Genomic DNA, 16730 nt, shown 5'->3' on the forward strand with positions numbered 1-16730 from the left:
AATAACAAACTTCCTGGCAGATTAAAACCTTATGCCAGACCAAGATTCGAACTCAGGTCCTTTACCTTTCATGGACAAATGCTCTACCGACAGAATACTCTGCTGCAGAGTGAAAATCTCATTCTGGAAACATCCCCCATGCTGTGGCTAAGCCATGTCTGTGCAATAACCTTTCTTCTAGGTGTGCTGGTCTTTCAGTTTCAGCACAAGAGCTTCTGTGAAGTTTAGAAGGTAAGAGATGAGGTACTGATGGAAGTATAGCTGTGAGGACGGGTCGAAAGTTGCGCTTGGGTAGCTCAATCAGTAGTGCACTTGCCTGCGAAAGGCAAAGATTCTAAGTCCAAGTCTCGATCTTCCAGGAAGTTTCATGTCAGTGCACACTCTACTGCAAAGTGGAAAGCTCATTCTAGAATACAGTAACAGCCCTCGGACCAGTGAAACTGAAACCATAAATGCTATTAATGAGAAAACAAAAAAGAACAATGCTTCTACAAGCAGACAAAGGAAATGCTGTCATACTTTTAGTAAGATCAAAATGAAATGTACTGACAAGAGACACCAATAGACAGATTTCAGCACTTATTTAAAAAGCTTCAAACAAGACTGGCACCCTATTCAACAAAACTGTTAAGCAATGGTGTGTAACAGTGATGGGTTCACTCCTAAATTATGAGCACAAATAAAAAAAAGAGACAAAAAAAAAAAAAAAAAAAAGACATACTGACCAAGTCTCTCTCTCTCTCTCTCTCTCTCTCTCTCATCTCTCTCTCCCTCCTGTGATGGCTCCATGACATTTGCTTCAGTGTGCATGCACTAATATCATCTGAACCACTATGGGAGTGAATAATTTATGAGTAGGGGGTTAATGGACAAGTGATGCCATTTTGCAGCATGCGGTAAGTTGGAAATTTGGGTCGGTCATGGGCCGTGTTCAGATGGCTGAAGTGGTTAAGTCATCTGCTCATGAGAAAGGGTAAACCTAGGTTTGAATGCCAGTCTGGCACAAATTTTCAACTTTCATCAATGCATTTCCAAAATTCCCTGTGCGACTGGAAGTCACTGTTTCCCAACCACCATTTCCCATTCCTTTATTTCGTATACAAAATTATGTTTGTAACAAACAATAAACAATCAAAAGTTCAACAGACTTTATTCATCAAATAAAAGACATAAAATCACAGAAAATTCTAAATTATTTTCCCTAGACATTACCAAACAATCCATGTCCCAGTCAATGAAACTATTCACAATACTGAAGAAAACTTTTGTGGCAGGGCCAAGCTAGATGAATTTGGTGGCAGGGCCAAGGTAGATGAATTTATCTCACTACTTAAACTTAGTTGATTTTATTTTTACCAGCCAATGAATGCAACAGACAAGACAAAGGCCTTGCAATCGGAAACTGTCTTGCTGGCATTCTAGCAAATATATTCCTTGACAAAATTGAAAATGCTATCTTGAACGGGCACGCAGAAAGGCACAATAATATACAGTACTATTGAAGGTATGTTGATAACACTAGTCACAAAAAGTGGAACTAAACAAGAAAGATACACATTCAGTTTGTAATTCAGTTACCTACACTCCAAATCACGTTCTCAATAGAACACGAGGAGAGCAACAAAATAAATTTTCTAGATCTAGAAACACGTAAAGAAAATTCAGCACATACCTTCAACATTTTCAAAAAAGCTACAATTGTAGATACAGTTACAAACAACTTAGCTGTTTGTAGATGACAAGCCGTAGATTGTGTAGAAGATTTAAAGCTACCAGCACAAACAACCAACCATGTCAGGCATCTATATAAATGTATACATCCACTTGATTTCCAAATCTATTATGAAACTAGTACCTTTACACATATCACAAATAAACAATGCAGAATGCCTCAACTCAGTGATATATGTCCCATTTCTGTGCTGTATGCAAATGAATGTAAGATATTTGTCAACAATTGCTCATTTCATCAATATAAATATTTTGAACCAAAAGTTTCCTTAGAGGTTAGCATGTGACAACGAAGAAAGTAAACTAATAAACTCACTGATGATAGTGCAAAAAGTGCTGAAACATATTTGGGCGAAAACAAAACTACAAAACTGTGTCTTTCATTAAGCAGAATTCCTCTCCATTTTTTCTTAGCTAGCACAGAAGTAAGAACTGCAGCAGTCATAAGATGATTATTTCTATGCCAAGCGAGGTCCTTTCTTCGCAGCTCTTCAACAAATTCCATAATATATCAATCAAATTTCAGAAAACTATGCTTAACCCTTTCGCTGCTGTGGATGTATATGCGTATCCTGCTCTGGCATTCCCCAGGTGCTGTGGAAGTGTATATGCGTGCCGTTTGGGATTTCCTACAGCGCAACTGACTGTGATAAGCACCCTGAGCCACTGTCCACTCAATGCTGTGGATGACTTACATCCATATCTTGGTGAATAATAAGATTCAAATATTTATCACACAACATATGTCCCTCTTTGCATGCTATCAGTTGCAAAAATATTCATTTCAATATCTCCAACGGTGAATGAAATATGACACATAGTTCCTGACCTGCAGGGATGGTAATGGATTTCTTGTGCACGACTGTTCATTGGATATAAAAGTCAACAACTGGAGAACAAAATGAGATATTGTTCTGCTCTGAATTTTAAATAAAATTTAGATATCTTATTTACATGCTGCAATGTATGTGGTAAAAGCAACAAAGCAAAGTTTAAGGAATGTGTTTTTACCTCTGTAAACTCTTTAAAATAGCATGTAATGTTTTACTTAATTTGATGGAATACAGTAACTAAGAAGAATAACAAAAAGAAATTCAGTCCTTTACTGAGCAAAGTAATCAGAGTGTAAGATGTACAAAAATCAATTTTTTCAGCAAACAGTTTTCTTAATATTGGGTGATAAGTATTTCATAAGAGCCGGGATGCCATCTCTCACCACATTTCACTATGGTGGCAAGCAAAACAGCCACAACAAAGCTACACTCAGCATGGAATGCAGACAGCGTGTCTGTAGTAGCCAATGGGTTGATATAACATTCAACAAAGTATGTTTGGCCTAAAAGTAATACCCAGTTATGTAATCACAACTGTAAACAACATGCCATCTGCAGCACAACAGACAAGACATAAAGCTGAAATCATATGGATAAAGCAATAAGTCCGGTCTCTGTATTCCGAACTATATATATTGCTTATAGGAGCTAGCAACTCATATAAAGTATACACCAGTTTTGATGAATTAATGCTCAGGTTTAGAACGTACACAGATACTGTAATAGAAAGAAAACAAATAATCCCGCAAAAGAAACACCAAAATTATAATTCACACAATTGCTCGTCAATCACAACATCAATATAACAAACACACTTTTCACAAAAGAGTGATTAATCTAACAGATAAATTTCTCTGAACAAGAAAGCAGTCTGACTGAAAAGGATCCCAAACATAACAAACACAATGGTCCCACAGAACAACACAGAATCTCATAACAGAAACTGAACACATCATAAAGCAACAATGACTGAACACACCTGAATTAAATGCAAATGTAACAAAAGAACTAGTCGCTGAGGAAATAAAACACAAAGAGAACATAATCACCGTAACAGAAACTGCAATGACAAGAAACCTACAGAAAAAAATTAATACAGGAAAACGCCATTACCACAAAATCTGTCAAGGGTAATTAAATTTTATTTTAAAAGAAAAGGAATACACTGACAAAACATTAGAATTCATCCAAAGCAACAACATCACAGAATTAACAAGTGACCCAACAAAGCAACACCAAATAAATTTACCAAAAACTTTGAAAAACAGAAACAATTTTCAAAGACACAGAGATTAAAAGAATGATACAGAAACATCCCAAGGCTCCCACTCTAAAATCATTGCCTAAAATTCACAAACCAGATATACCATTATGCCCAATAATAAACGTTCCCAATGCAGCACCAATATACTACTTAGGCAAACAGACACGTTGCTACAAACAATATGCAAACACATTGAAAACAGATGCCTAAAGAACTCAAATGACTTAACAGAAAAAAATAAGAAATGAAAAAATACCAAACACAGCAACATTAATTTCATTTGACATAATTACCATGTACACACACATTCCAACAGGAGAAACCATCAACATCATAGAAATCTGCAACTACAAGGAAACATACCTGCAACAAACATACAAGAAATATCAGCCATACTGAAGCTCATCATAGAGCAAAACTACTTCACATTCAGCAAGAAGTTTTACTCTCAAGAAGGACTACCTATGGGATGCCTAATCAGTGGCCTCTTAGCTGACATTTCCATCAATCACATAGAAAATCAAATCTTCGACAAAATAGTTAAACCAAAGCAATACAAAATAAAATATTGGTACACATATGCAGATGATATAATTTGTCTAACAGATGAATCACAGTTTCGAATTAAAGAAGTTCATGAGGACATAACACTATCCAACCATAAATACAGTTAACTATTAAAACACAAACAGATGAAAAACTAAATTTCTTGGATCTCACCATATATGAGAGAAACCCCAAACATGACTTTATGATTTCTAGGAATCACAAGCACCAACATTCGTAAGTCATAAGTTATGGATAATGACCAATCCAGTCAGCCCATAACTCATAAGGAGGCCAGTTTCAGATAGATACTACACAGACTGAACTTAACACCTACGAATACACACAGAAGAACTGAACACTACAAAATGAATTTCATAGAAGAATAGGTATGATGCAAATACAGTAAAAATAAACAATAAAATACAAAAGCAGGCAACATATAACCAGGAAAAACACACACACACACACACACACACACACACACACACACACACACACACACACACACAATAAATCAGCAGACAGTAATTTTTACTCACATGAAAAAATATCCAAGTGGTAATCTAAATGAACAAACAGACCTAAAAACTAAACATTTTATCAAAAATTTACAAATATCTTCATCCAATAATGAAGCAATCTTTTAAAAAAAACTAAACAGACTTTATACAATTTAATTTTACACTACCTATATTTTTATATATTTGTTAGCAATGGGCAAAACACAGATCACATACATAACCAAAACAAAGATAAAGTACACAAGAATTGTTACCTTCAACAACAAAATATCTAACTGATATAAAGTACAACGAGGCTCATTTAAGCTCACATGATAATGTGGTAGAAACTGTATAATATTCATAGACGATCAGCAAAAACTAATGCGAAGAATTAAAAGCAAGATATATGTAAGTACTACAGCATCTAACATAACATTATAAACACACTCCAATTCTCATAGCATATATCCTACAACATGTATTACATACTATTTTTAGGTATCTTCTGCTGGTCTGATAAGTGTGTGCTGAATACTGGTCCAAACAATTATATAATAATATACAAAAAAATGTCATTATAAACTATATGTAGGCTTTCTCAATATAACAAAGTGTATCAATAATAATGTGACCTTAATTAATCTTTGACTCACCTGATGCGGTCACTTGTGCCACTGTAGCCCCATCGACTCTCAACCACCTGGAAACGATTGACTACCTGCTCCTTGCCTGTCATGCAGCAGCGAGGTGCTTCAAGGAATCCAACTGCTGGTTTTGGGTTAAGCGTAAAATAAAGGAATAGTGATACCACCTGAGAAAAACAGTGATCAAAATCACACACTTCACAGAAAACTATGTTAATATGGTCTATTAACCTAATCATACTTTTCATCTTCAATAAATGTTGAATACACTGTTTCCTGGAATTACAAACACTGAAGATGTACACACTGAGACATGAGATTCAAATGCATGAAAGTAAACAGTACAAGCTGTACCATATCATTTGCAACCTGTTACCATCATTATATCAAAGAACAAGCAAATGAGAGCATTTAGGTTTTGCCTCGAGAATTGGAAGCCAAAATATCAATAATGCCAAATAGTATAAGGGGTGATCAGAAAGTTTCTATTTGAAGTCTTTACACTATAGGATCATTACGCCAAGCAGGAAAATCACCATGAGCACTGAGGCAATAATCCTACCAATGCCCCAGGTTGAAGATACCCATTTGCTGTAACGCTGTATCCTTCTGGATGAAGAAGTCCGTAACTGCCTGCTGCACATCCTTGTCTAACAGGAATTATTGAGCTTTCAAGGCCTTTTGTAATGGCCTGAAGGCACGATAATCACATGGGGAGAGATCAGGAATTTAGGGCAAGTGCTCGAGTGTCTCCTAGTCGAGTTAGTGTAACTTCTGCATTATGAAATTTGTGGTATGGGGACATGCATTATCATGAAGCACCAGCACCACTTGTCACAGTTTTCCCAGATATTTCATCTTACTTGTACACAATGATTATACCAGCTTTACATATCCCTGTTCCCCAGTAAGGAGAAACAGGTTCCCTGAAATCAATATGCAATGGGTACTGGTAATCAAAGAACAGGGTGAGTGTCACCTTTCCAGCAGGTGGCTGTCTTTTGGGAGGGTGGGAAGGGGGGGGGGGGGCGACGGATGACACAACTGCATCTTCAAAGCTTATGACTCCAGTCCTCAGTGGTGGCACCAGCTTTCACTGCTGCAACAATTCGCTCACTCAGGAAATGTGTTGTCTTCAACACAGCTGCCGCTTTTCCAGATATTCTATTTGATGGGTGGTTTTAAGTAACTGGCTTTTCAGGCTTGCCCTGTCTTGTGAGCTATTGTAACAAACCTACAAATCTATTTTCTCTGCTTGAGTTTAAAAACATTTACTGTACTTAAGTTTTCAAATGTTTAAATTCCATCGTTAATTCACTTACTGCACACTTCTTTTAACTCTTTGGAAGATTACCAAACTTAAATTCGCCTTCGTTATTGGAGGACTGATTCTTGTTCCTGGTTGTTGTGTAATTTAATTTAGGAACCTTTACTTAATTCCATTGTTATACTTGTGTGGGCTTTATTTAAGGGCCTTACAGCCATTTAAAATTTTGGGTTACTTTAACTTGTTGTCTACCGAGTTTTAAGAGTGGCCTCTGCAGGGGTAAGGGTGGCTTGCGCCTGCTTATTGTGATAAACAGTAGTTATTTCTATTATTGTTTCTCCCTTTTAAATTTGCCTGTGTAAGTGAAGCTTGTCATTTTAATTGATATTTGTCTTGTTTTAAAAGACTGCTTATGAAAGAGAAACTTTCTGTTCATTATTATATATCAGGTTCAAGAGAAGACTGTGGTTTGAATTCTTATTCTGACCGTTGGCATATTTTGAAACTAATTTGTAACTTCTTAAGGAAAAATGATGTGCTCAACCTGGGTCTGCCCTTCCATGTCTCCTAACCTTTGTCCCTCTTATGTTTGGACATTTCAGTAACCATTACAATTCCACTGGAGGAGGGTAGTACAAGATGTGGGTGGATGTCAAATGGGCCGAAATCGATCATTGTGCTGAGTCACTGTCCATCACCAGTAAGGATGGAGTGACCTCCTTGAGTGTAAGATCGGACCCTGATTGAGATGGAGGGGACAATATCCTCTGGAATGTCAAAGGGGGATGGGGGGTGTGGGGGGGGGGGGGGGGACTTCACCCGTGCCTTACGCATCTCCTTCTTCTCCTCCTTTGAGGGGCTAGAAGAATTAACTTGCAGCAATATCCGGACCTGAAACAGAACGAGTGGCCTTGAGACCCACAGAGAAAGATTCCCATTCTGACTCGGAAGTAACGGGTTGGTTGGTTGAATTAAAAGGGGGAGGGGGGGGGGGGGGGGGACCAAACTACGAGGTCATCAGTCCCTTGTTCCAAATAAAACAATGCCTCAAGTGTGAGAAAGAAACAAACGAGGCTGACAACACAAAACGGAATGAAAGGAAAACTCACAAGAACAATGAAGGGCAACAAACATGTAAATGGACAAATGGGGGACAAGAAAACCACACAAACGCAAGAAATGGGATGAAGAGAGTAAAACAACAAAGCAGATGCCCATGGCTGGCCATGAGAATAAAAAGGAGAAGCCAGCCACTCTGCAACACATTGAAAACTCCACCCTAAAAGCACTAGGTTGGAAGGCACACAGGGACAAAGGACATGCGCTAAAACTTAGATCAAATGATAAAACCTACCCTCACGAATAAAACATAAAACTAAATCAGCCAATGAGGTGTTGTCAGATAAAATTAGTGGCAACGAGCCCGGTAACCCAAGATTCTGTTGCTGGGCAGTCAACATGGGACAGTGCACGAGAACACGGGCCACTGTCACCCGAGCGCTGCACCGACACTGAGGCGGGTCTTCACGGCGCAGGAGGTAACCGTGGGTCACTCCCAATGTGGAGCCGGCAGAGGACCACTGATTCCCTGCAAGAGGCTCGCATGGAAGACTTCCACACATTCGTAGTCTCCTTAATGACGCGCAGTTTGTTGTGTGTACTGTTATGCCATTCCGTCTCCCAAAACCGAAAAACCCTACGGTGTAAGTCAGAACGCAGGTCAGGTTCAGAGATGCCCATCTCCAGAAGCAGTTTCCGCGTAGCCTGTTTGGCCGGCCTGTCAGCGAGTTTGTTGCCTGGGATTCCAACGTGACCTGGGGTCCAAACAAACACCACTGAACAACTGGACCGTTCCAGGGCATTGATGGACTCCTGGATGGTCGTTACCAAAGGATGACAAGGGATGACAAGGGGAGCACTGGTCGATAGCTAAAGAAGTCAGTACACAGGAGAAATGGCTCACCTGGGCATGAGTGGATGTGCTCAAGAGCAGGAAATATGCCCGCCAGCACTGCAGTGAAAACACTGCAGTCATCGGGCAAGGAGTGCCGTTCTACATGTCCTCCATAAACATAAGCAAAGCCAATGTGACCATCGGCCATCAAGCCATCAGTGTAAACCACTTCATGGCCCCGGTACATGTCGAGAATCGAGAGGAAGTGACAGTGGAGAGTCGCAGGGCTAACTGAGTCCTTAGGGCCACGTGAATCGTCCAGGCGAAGCCGCGGCCTAGGTGTACACCATGGAGGTGTACGTGAATGGACCTCAAGTATAGGGGGTAAAGGGAAGGACTTCAGTCCAGACAGTAGGGATCGCACGCAAACTGCAATCATTAGCCCTGAGCTGGGCCTCCGATGCGGGAGACGGGCTGCCGTGGGTGGGAAAAGGAGATGGTAATTCGGATGCGCAGGAGAGTTATGAATGTGTGCAACCTAACTGGCAAGCAGTTGTGCACGCCTAACCTTCAATGGAGGGACTCCGGCCTCCACCAGGACACTGGTCACTGGACTCGTTCTAAAAGAACCTGTCATTAGGCAAACGCCACAGTGGTGCACTGGGTCGAGTAAACGCAACGCCGAGGGTGCCACCGAACCATAAACCACACTCCCATAGTCAAGGCGGGATTGAACAAGAGCTCTGTAGAGCTGCGGCAGCATAGAGCAATCTGCACCCCAGTTGGTGTTGCTCAGGCAGCGGAGGGCACTGAGGTGCTGCCAGCACTCTCACTTAAGCTGACGAAGGTAAGATAGCCAAGTCAACCGGGCACCAAAAACCAGTCCTAAGAATCGATACCACTACAGTGAGTGGATCATCATTAAGATGAAGTTCTGGTTCTGGATGAACGGTACGTCGCTGACAGAAGTGCATGACACATGACTTCACGGCTGAAAACTGGAAGCTGTGGGCTAGAACCCATGACTCCACCTTGTGAATGTCTCCCCGCAGGTGCCGCTCAGCAACACCAGTACTGGAGGAGCAGTAAGAAATGCAGAAGTCATCCGCATACAGAGAAGGTGAGACAGATGGCCCTACAGCTGCTGCAAGACCGTTAATGGCCACTAAGAGACACTCAATACAGAGCCCTGTAGGACTCAGTTCTCCTGGATTTGGATGGACCTATGGGAGGCACCAACTTGGACACTGAAAGTATGAAGCAACAGGAAATTTTGGATAAAAATCGGGAGCGGGCCTCAGAGACCCCACTCGTATAATGTGGCAAGGATACGATGTCGCCAGGTCGTGTCATACACTTTTCATAAATAAAACAAGATGGCAACCAGGTGTTGGCATCTGGAAAAGGCTGTACGGATGGCAGACTTGAGGGACACAAGATTATTAGTGGTAGAGCAACCCTGGCGGAAGCCGCCCTGACATGGAGCCAGTAGGCCATGTGACTTGACGACCCAAACCAACCGCCAACACATCATATGTTCCAGCAGCTTACAAAGAATGTTGGTGAGGCTGACGGGCCAATAGCTATCCATCAGGCGGGTTTTTACCAGGTCTGAGCACCGGAATAATGGTGATCTCCCACCACTGTGATGGAAAGATGCCATCGCACCAGATTCGGTTGAAGATGGCAAGGAGATCTCACTTATAGTCAGATGAGAGATGTTTAATCATCTGACTGAGGATCCGATCTGGCCCAGGAGCTGTGTCGGGGCAATGTGCTGGGGCAAAGTGTCGGGGCAATGAGGAGCTCCCACTCTGTAAATGGGGCATGTAATGAATGACTTCACTTTCCCTTCCAGCCACCGTTTGAGAGTGCAAAAGGCTGGGAGGTAATTCTCCGATGCAGAGGCTCGAGCATAGTGCTCAGCAAAGTGCTCAGCAATCGTGTTTTCGTCGGTAGATAACACGCCATTTATGTGATCACCGGGAACACCTGTTTGGGGTCTGGTAACCGAAAACATGTTTTATCATTGCCAAGACTTGGGAAGGTGATGTACGGCACCCAATGGCCACGACATATCTCTACCAACACTCCTGCTTCCATCGTTTGAAAGGTGGTGAACGCGGGCACAGAGCTGTTTAGAAGCTATGAGGTGTTCCAGGGAAGGGTGCCGCTCATGTCGCTGTAGAGCTTGTCAATGCTCCTTAATTGCTTCAGCGACTACGGGCGTCGACCAAGGGACTGCCTTTCGCCGTGGGCACCCTACAGACCAAGGGATCATGTTTTCTGACACAGAAATGATAGTTGTAGTCACCTGCTCAAGCATCACATCGATGTTACCAGGTGCCAGAGATTCAATGGTGACAGCAGAGGTGATAGTTTCCCAGTCCGCCTCGTTTAAAACCCATCTGGGCAGGCGCCCATGGGCCTGACGCCAGGGCAGTGACAGCAAGATGGGGAAGTGATCACTACCACACAGGTTGTCATGTGCTCTCCAGCAGACAGATGGGAGAAGGCCAAGACTGCAAACAGAGAGATTAATGGACAAATATGTGCCATATGCCACACTGAAATTTGTGGGGGTACCTGTATTTAAGAGGCAGAGATCGAGTTGTGACAGTAAATTTTTGACACATCTGCCTCTGCCACTAAGCACAGTGCCACCCAACAAGGCTTTATGAGTGTTAAAATCTCCCAAAGGTATGAAAGGTTTAGGGAGTTGACCAATCAGTGCAGCTCCCGAGGTAGGTGGTGTGGGAGCAACAGGGAGGGAAGTCTCCCAGACCATCAAGTGGGCAGGTGTAGTCCTCTGGCTTGGAGAGTCGATGAGAATTTGCAGAACAGATGGGGCTACAACTGTTCTCGTAGTGGCGGTGTAAGAGGAGGTCACAGCCACAGAATGTAGATGCTCAAATTCCCTTTTAGCATCAGTGTATGTCAGTCGGTCCAGGGTCTTGTATTCCATGATTTTCCTTTTGCGCTGTAAAATCCTGCAGGCTGGCAAGCAAGGGGAATGATGCTCTCAGCAGTTGACACATGGAGGTGGGGCACATGGACTATTGGGATGTGACGGACAACCACAATCTCGACAAGTGACGCTGGGAGTACTGCGGGAAGACATATGGCCAGCACTTAAAGCACCGCATAGGGAGAGGATACATGGCTTTACATCACAGTGGTAGACCATCACCTTGACCTTCTCGGGCAATGTGTCACCCTCGAAGGCCAGGATGAAGGCACTGGTAGCAACCCATCGGACCCCGATGGATGCGCCGGACAAAATGAAAATGCCTTGTCACTCTAAGTTTATGCACAGCTCACTGTCAGAATGCAAAAGAAGGTCCCTGTGGAGTATAATACCCTGGACCATATTAAAGCTCTTATGGGGCATGATGGTAACGTAAACATCCCCCAGCTTGTCACAAGCAAGTAACGCCCGTGATTGGGCAGAGGATGCTGTTTTTATCAAAGACTGGCCCTGACCACATATTGGACAAGACCTCTACCCCCCCCCCCCCCAACTTGTCATCTACATGGTCTACAAAAAACTGTGGCTTCATCGAAACAAAAGAGTCCCCATCATTTCTCATACATATGAGGTACCGCGGTGAATAAGGTTCGCTGCCATGCTTAGCCTGGCGTTCCTCCCATTGGTGTGACCTGGGAAGGGAATGATTTAGGGTCGTACTTTCTTGCATTGTACTGAGTCTTAGAATGCTTAGAGACTGCTGGTGTTTGATCACCAGCAAGTGATGATGTGGTACGCTTCATTGCGCATCATCCACCCTGATGCCACCCACTCTGACCAGGGGACCTCCCCATGGGTGCCACCCAGTTGCAGCAAAGGCCACCTGGCAGGATGGCCATTGCCAGGAGTCCCGATGTCCTACGGTGACAGGCATCTACTCCTTGGCATACTTGGGGAGTTAACGGCGCAGGCATCAGCAGAGCACTCCCTGTGTTGTCAGAGGGCTACAACCAACAGGGTACATGGTGGCCCCACTAAAACGGACTGGCTATCATGCTGGATTCAGGTGCATCGTCGGCGCATAAAGCAACACTGCAGAGTGCATGGTGGAAAATGCACCCAGGAAGGTGTGCTCGCCCAAGAGATGGAGAATGAAGGGACTGCAATGTGACGATGAGAAAGCGGGCTATAGATCTTGAGGCACAATGGACATGATGCATCATGTAAGGCGCCCTTCCCCAATTGGCTTGCTCTTTGGAAAAATTTTGAAGAATGGAGTTCAAACCCTACAGGGGACCATCACATAAAGGCCAAAATGTGTGTGACTCCTTTTAGTCACCTCTTACGACAGACAGGAATACCTGGGGCCTATTCTTACTCCCGGACCCACAGAAGTAATATGTTTATTACTGGCGGAAGTAAAGCCGTGAGGACGGGGCGTGAGTCGTGCTTGGGTAGCTCAGTTGGTAGAGCACTTGCCCGCGAAAGGCAAAGGTCCCGAGTTCGAGTCTCTGTCCAGCACACAGTTTTAATCTGCCAGGAAGTTTCATATCAGTGCACACTCCGCTGCAGAGTGAAAATCTCATTCTGGGAATATGCTTATTGTTCTGGAGACACCAGGGAGGGGGACTTCTTGAGGGAGACAAATCCCTGGCAGGTGTCAGAGAAGAGGGTTTCTTCTGAGGAGCAGCAGTTCCATGAGGGGAGGGAATGGGAACCACTCAGGGGGAGGAAACGGAAGAGGTATGGGGTATGGGGTATAGGGTATAAGAGACAGGACGACGATGACAATGTGGATGCAGTGTAGCAGCAGCCGCCGAGCCGAGAGGATGTGCAGCAGAGCAGCAGCAGCACTTGTGTGATAAACTGTAAATTAATTTAGTCTTTGGTTTTTGTTCATGTGCTTCTGCAAAGAAGTGACCTGTACGTGTGTATTTTACTGTGTTAGAAAATTAACCATAGTTTTTGTTTCTGTGTAAGTCCTGTGAATATCCTTGTGCAGGGCGGCTTCCTAGTTTAAATTTTCCATGTAGAGAAATTTATTTCTGTTTAATAGCTTGCAGTCTCAGACAACAGTGAGAAATCTACACATCAACTTTCAGTGTTGCTTTATTCTCCTTTGGTATATTTTCAAAGTCAGTAGCACCATTTGAGACCTTATACCTATTTTACCATTTGAGACCTTATATCTATTTTATACACAGTATAATATGGCTAGGGACTGTGCTTGTTATAAGCACTCACAAGGAGAGTTGGCTGCCGTCCATAAACAGCTGGAAGCTGCATTGGCTACCATTGACAAGCTTCTAGTTAATGCTCGAAGTTGCAGTGACATCGGGGTGCCAGTGACAAGACCCGTGACACCTTTGGTGTCACTGGAATCCCCTGGTGACCCAGATGTTGCTGCGGCTTCTGATACACAACATCTCACTGGCCTGTCCTCACTCCAGAGTGGGTGGCAGACAGTGTCACTGGCCAGAAGGTGAAAGTGGGGATAGGCTGGCTCCCTACATCTTAGCAACAAATACAGGTGCTTCCCAGTGTTGTTGATAACTCTGAGCCACCAGGGGATGCCTCTCCTGTTGGGTCAGCGGTCGATTTTCCTGCCATTCCAGACAAGTACAGAGGGTGGGTATGCTAGTCATTGGGAGCTACAATTATTGATTGGCGACTCCATAGTGTCCTGTGCACTACGACCAGATAATGGGTGTACTTGAAAAGAGAGACAGCATTGGTCGTATATTTTTATTATCGCAAAATCGATTTTCTGTCACTGAGTGACTATCTTCAGTGCTGTATTATATAACTTAAATTAGTAAGCACTGGTGTCAATAAGCTTACGGCAATCACATAGACCTCACTAGATTTTGTCTAATTTTTTACTGCACCAAACACGCCGCCACCTATAGCGACTAACCTGTCCTTACCATAAACATTCCCATCTGGACTTAGGATTTCGTTGTCTGGCTTCAACCAGCTTTCTGTTCCTAATACTATTTGTGCATTATAACCTTCAGTAAGCGATACTAATTCTGGGGCCTTTTCTTGGATGCTCCTGTAGTTTACTAAAATCATATTCATCTATTTTATCTCTGATCTGCAAGAACCGAGATTCTCTGAGGTCACTGTGGCTGAATTAGTAGGCAAATCATCTCTGCTCCAAGGGAGGAGTCCTCTAACCTCTCATCTGTGATGTGGAGGAGGCCCTGCTGGTGGCTATCAAGCACACTGGGTGCAACCGGCTGCATGTAGTTGCACGTGTCGGCAGGAATGACACCTGCCACTTGAGTTCTGAGGCCATCCTCGGCTCCTTTCGGCAGCTGGCTGATTTGGTGAAGGCAACTAGCAATGCACATAGGGTGTAGGCTAAACTGTCTATTTGTAGCATCATACCCAGGGTTGATTGCGGTCCTCTAGTTTGGACCAGATTGGAAGCTCTAAACCAGAGGCTCAGGCGGCTCTGCGATTGTATTGGATGAGAATTTCTCAATCTCCGCTATCGGCTGCAGAGTTTTACGGTTCCCCTTAACAGGTCAGGTGTGCACTACACGCAGGAAGTGGAGTACGTGTGGCATGCACTTGGGGCTTTTTTAGGTTAGAGGACTCCTCCCTTGGAGCAGAGATGATTTGCCTACTAATTCAGCCACAGTGACCTCAGAGAATCTCGGTTCTTGCAGATCAGAGATAAAATAGATGAATATGATTTTAGTAAACCACAGGAGCATCCAAGAAAAGGCCCCAGAATTAGTATCGCTTACTGAAGGTTATAATGCACAAATAGTATTAGGAACAGAAAGCTGGTTGAAGCCAGACAACGAAATCCTAAGTCCAGATGGGAATGTTTATGGTAAGGACAGGTTAGTCGCCATAGGTGGCGGCGTGTTTGGTGCAGTAAAAAATTAGACAAAATCTAGTGAGGTTATCATGGATTCCAAGTGTTAATTAATCTGGGTGAAATTGATTATCACAGATTCCAAATGCGAATTAAGCTGGGTGAAATTGAGTATCAAAGAATGGTCAAAAATGGTGATCGGATGCTTTCACAGACCACCTGGGTTAGGATCTGTAGTTGTAGAGTGCTTCAGACAGAACTTTCAGAATATCATTAGTAATTTTCCTGACCATGTAGTTGTAATAGGGAGTGACTTCAACTTGCCAGGTATAGATTGGGAGTATTATATACCATCAAAACTGGTGCCAGAAACAGGGAATCATGTGGCATTGTTCTGGATGTCTTGTCCGAAAATTACCTTGAGCAGATAGATAGAGAACCAACTCGTGAGGTAATGTCTTAGACCTCCAAGCAACAAAAAGACCTGAACTTGTTGAATCACTTAACGTAGAGGAAGGTATCAGTGATCATAACGCTGTGACAGCATCTATGATGACAGGTCCTACAAGGAATGTTAAGAAATGTAGGAAGATACATTTGCTCAGCAAGGGTGACAGGATACAAATTTCAGAATCTCTCAGCAGTCAGCACCAAATATTCAATGATGAGGATCAAGATGTGGAGAACAAGTGGAAAAAATTCAAAGGCATCATTCAATATGCCCTTGACAAGTATGTTCTGGGTAAGGTTTTAAGGGATGGGAAAGATCCACCATGGTTTAATAACAGTGTTAGAAAAGCGCTACATAAACAAAGAGCCCTTCATTTCAGACTCAAGATAAGTAAAAACCTAGCTGACAAACAAAAGTTGAACAAAGCAAAAATGAGTGTAAGGGAGACGCGCTCAATGATTTTGAAAGTAAGACATTATCAACCAACCTGAGTAAAAACCATAAGAAATATTGGGGTACGTAAAATCAGTAAGTGGGTCAAAATCATCTATTCATTCTTTCAGCATACACACTGGCACCAAAATGAAAGAGAGAAGGCCAAAATACTGAATTCGGTCTTCCGAAGTTGTTTCAGTGCGGAAGATTGTAATACTGTCCCTCCTTTCAATTGTCATGTGAACATCAAAATGGCAGATATTGAAATAACCAAATGCAGAATTGAAAAGCAGCTACAATTTCTTAGTAGTGGAAAGGCTTCAGGGACCAGATGAGATACCTATAAGATTCTATAAAGA

General features: G+C 42.9%; 1 protein-coding gene across 3 annotated transcripts in view; it reads right to left on the reverse strand.

The window, feature by feature from the left end:
* LOC126198799 (BTB/POZ domain-containing protein 2-like) overlaps positions 1-16730 on the reverse strand; it is a 66981-nt gene that overhangs the window by 22711 nt on the left and 27540 nt on the right. For all 3 annotated transcript variants that reach the window (XM_049935370.1, XM_049935368.1, XM_049935369.1), the window contains exon 5: positions 5534-5691. In XM_049935370.1, the coding sequence (XP_049791327.1) occupies positions 5534-5691 (158 nt within the window). The remainder of the gene's footprint in view (positions 1-5533; positions 5692-16730) is intronic.

This window comes from Schistocerca nitens, chromosome 8, assembly GCF_023898315.1.
Source record: "Schistocerca nitens isolate TAMUIC-IGC-003100 chromosome 8, iqSchNite1.1, whole genome shotgun sequence".
NCBI classification, from domain to species: domain Eukaryota; kingdom Metazoa; phylum Arthropoda; class Insecta; order Orthoptera; family Acrididae; genus Schistocerca; species Schistocerca nitens.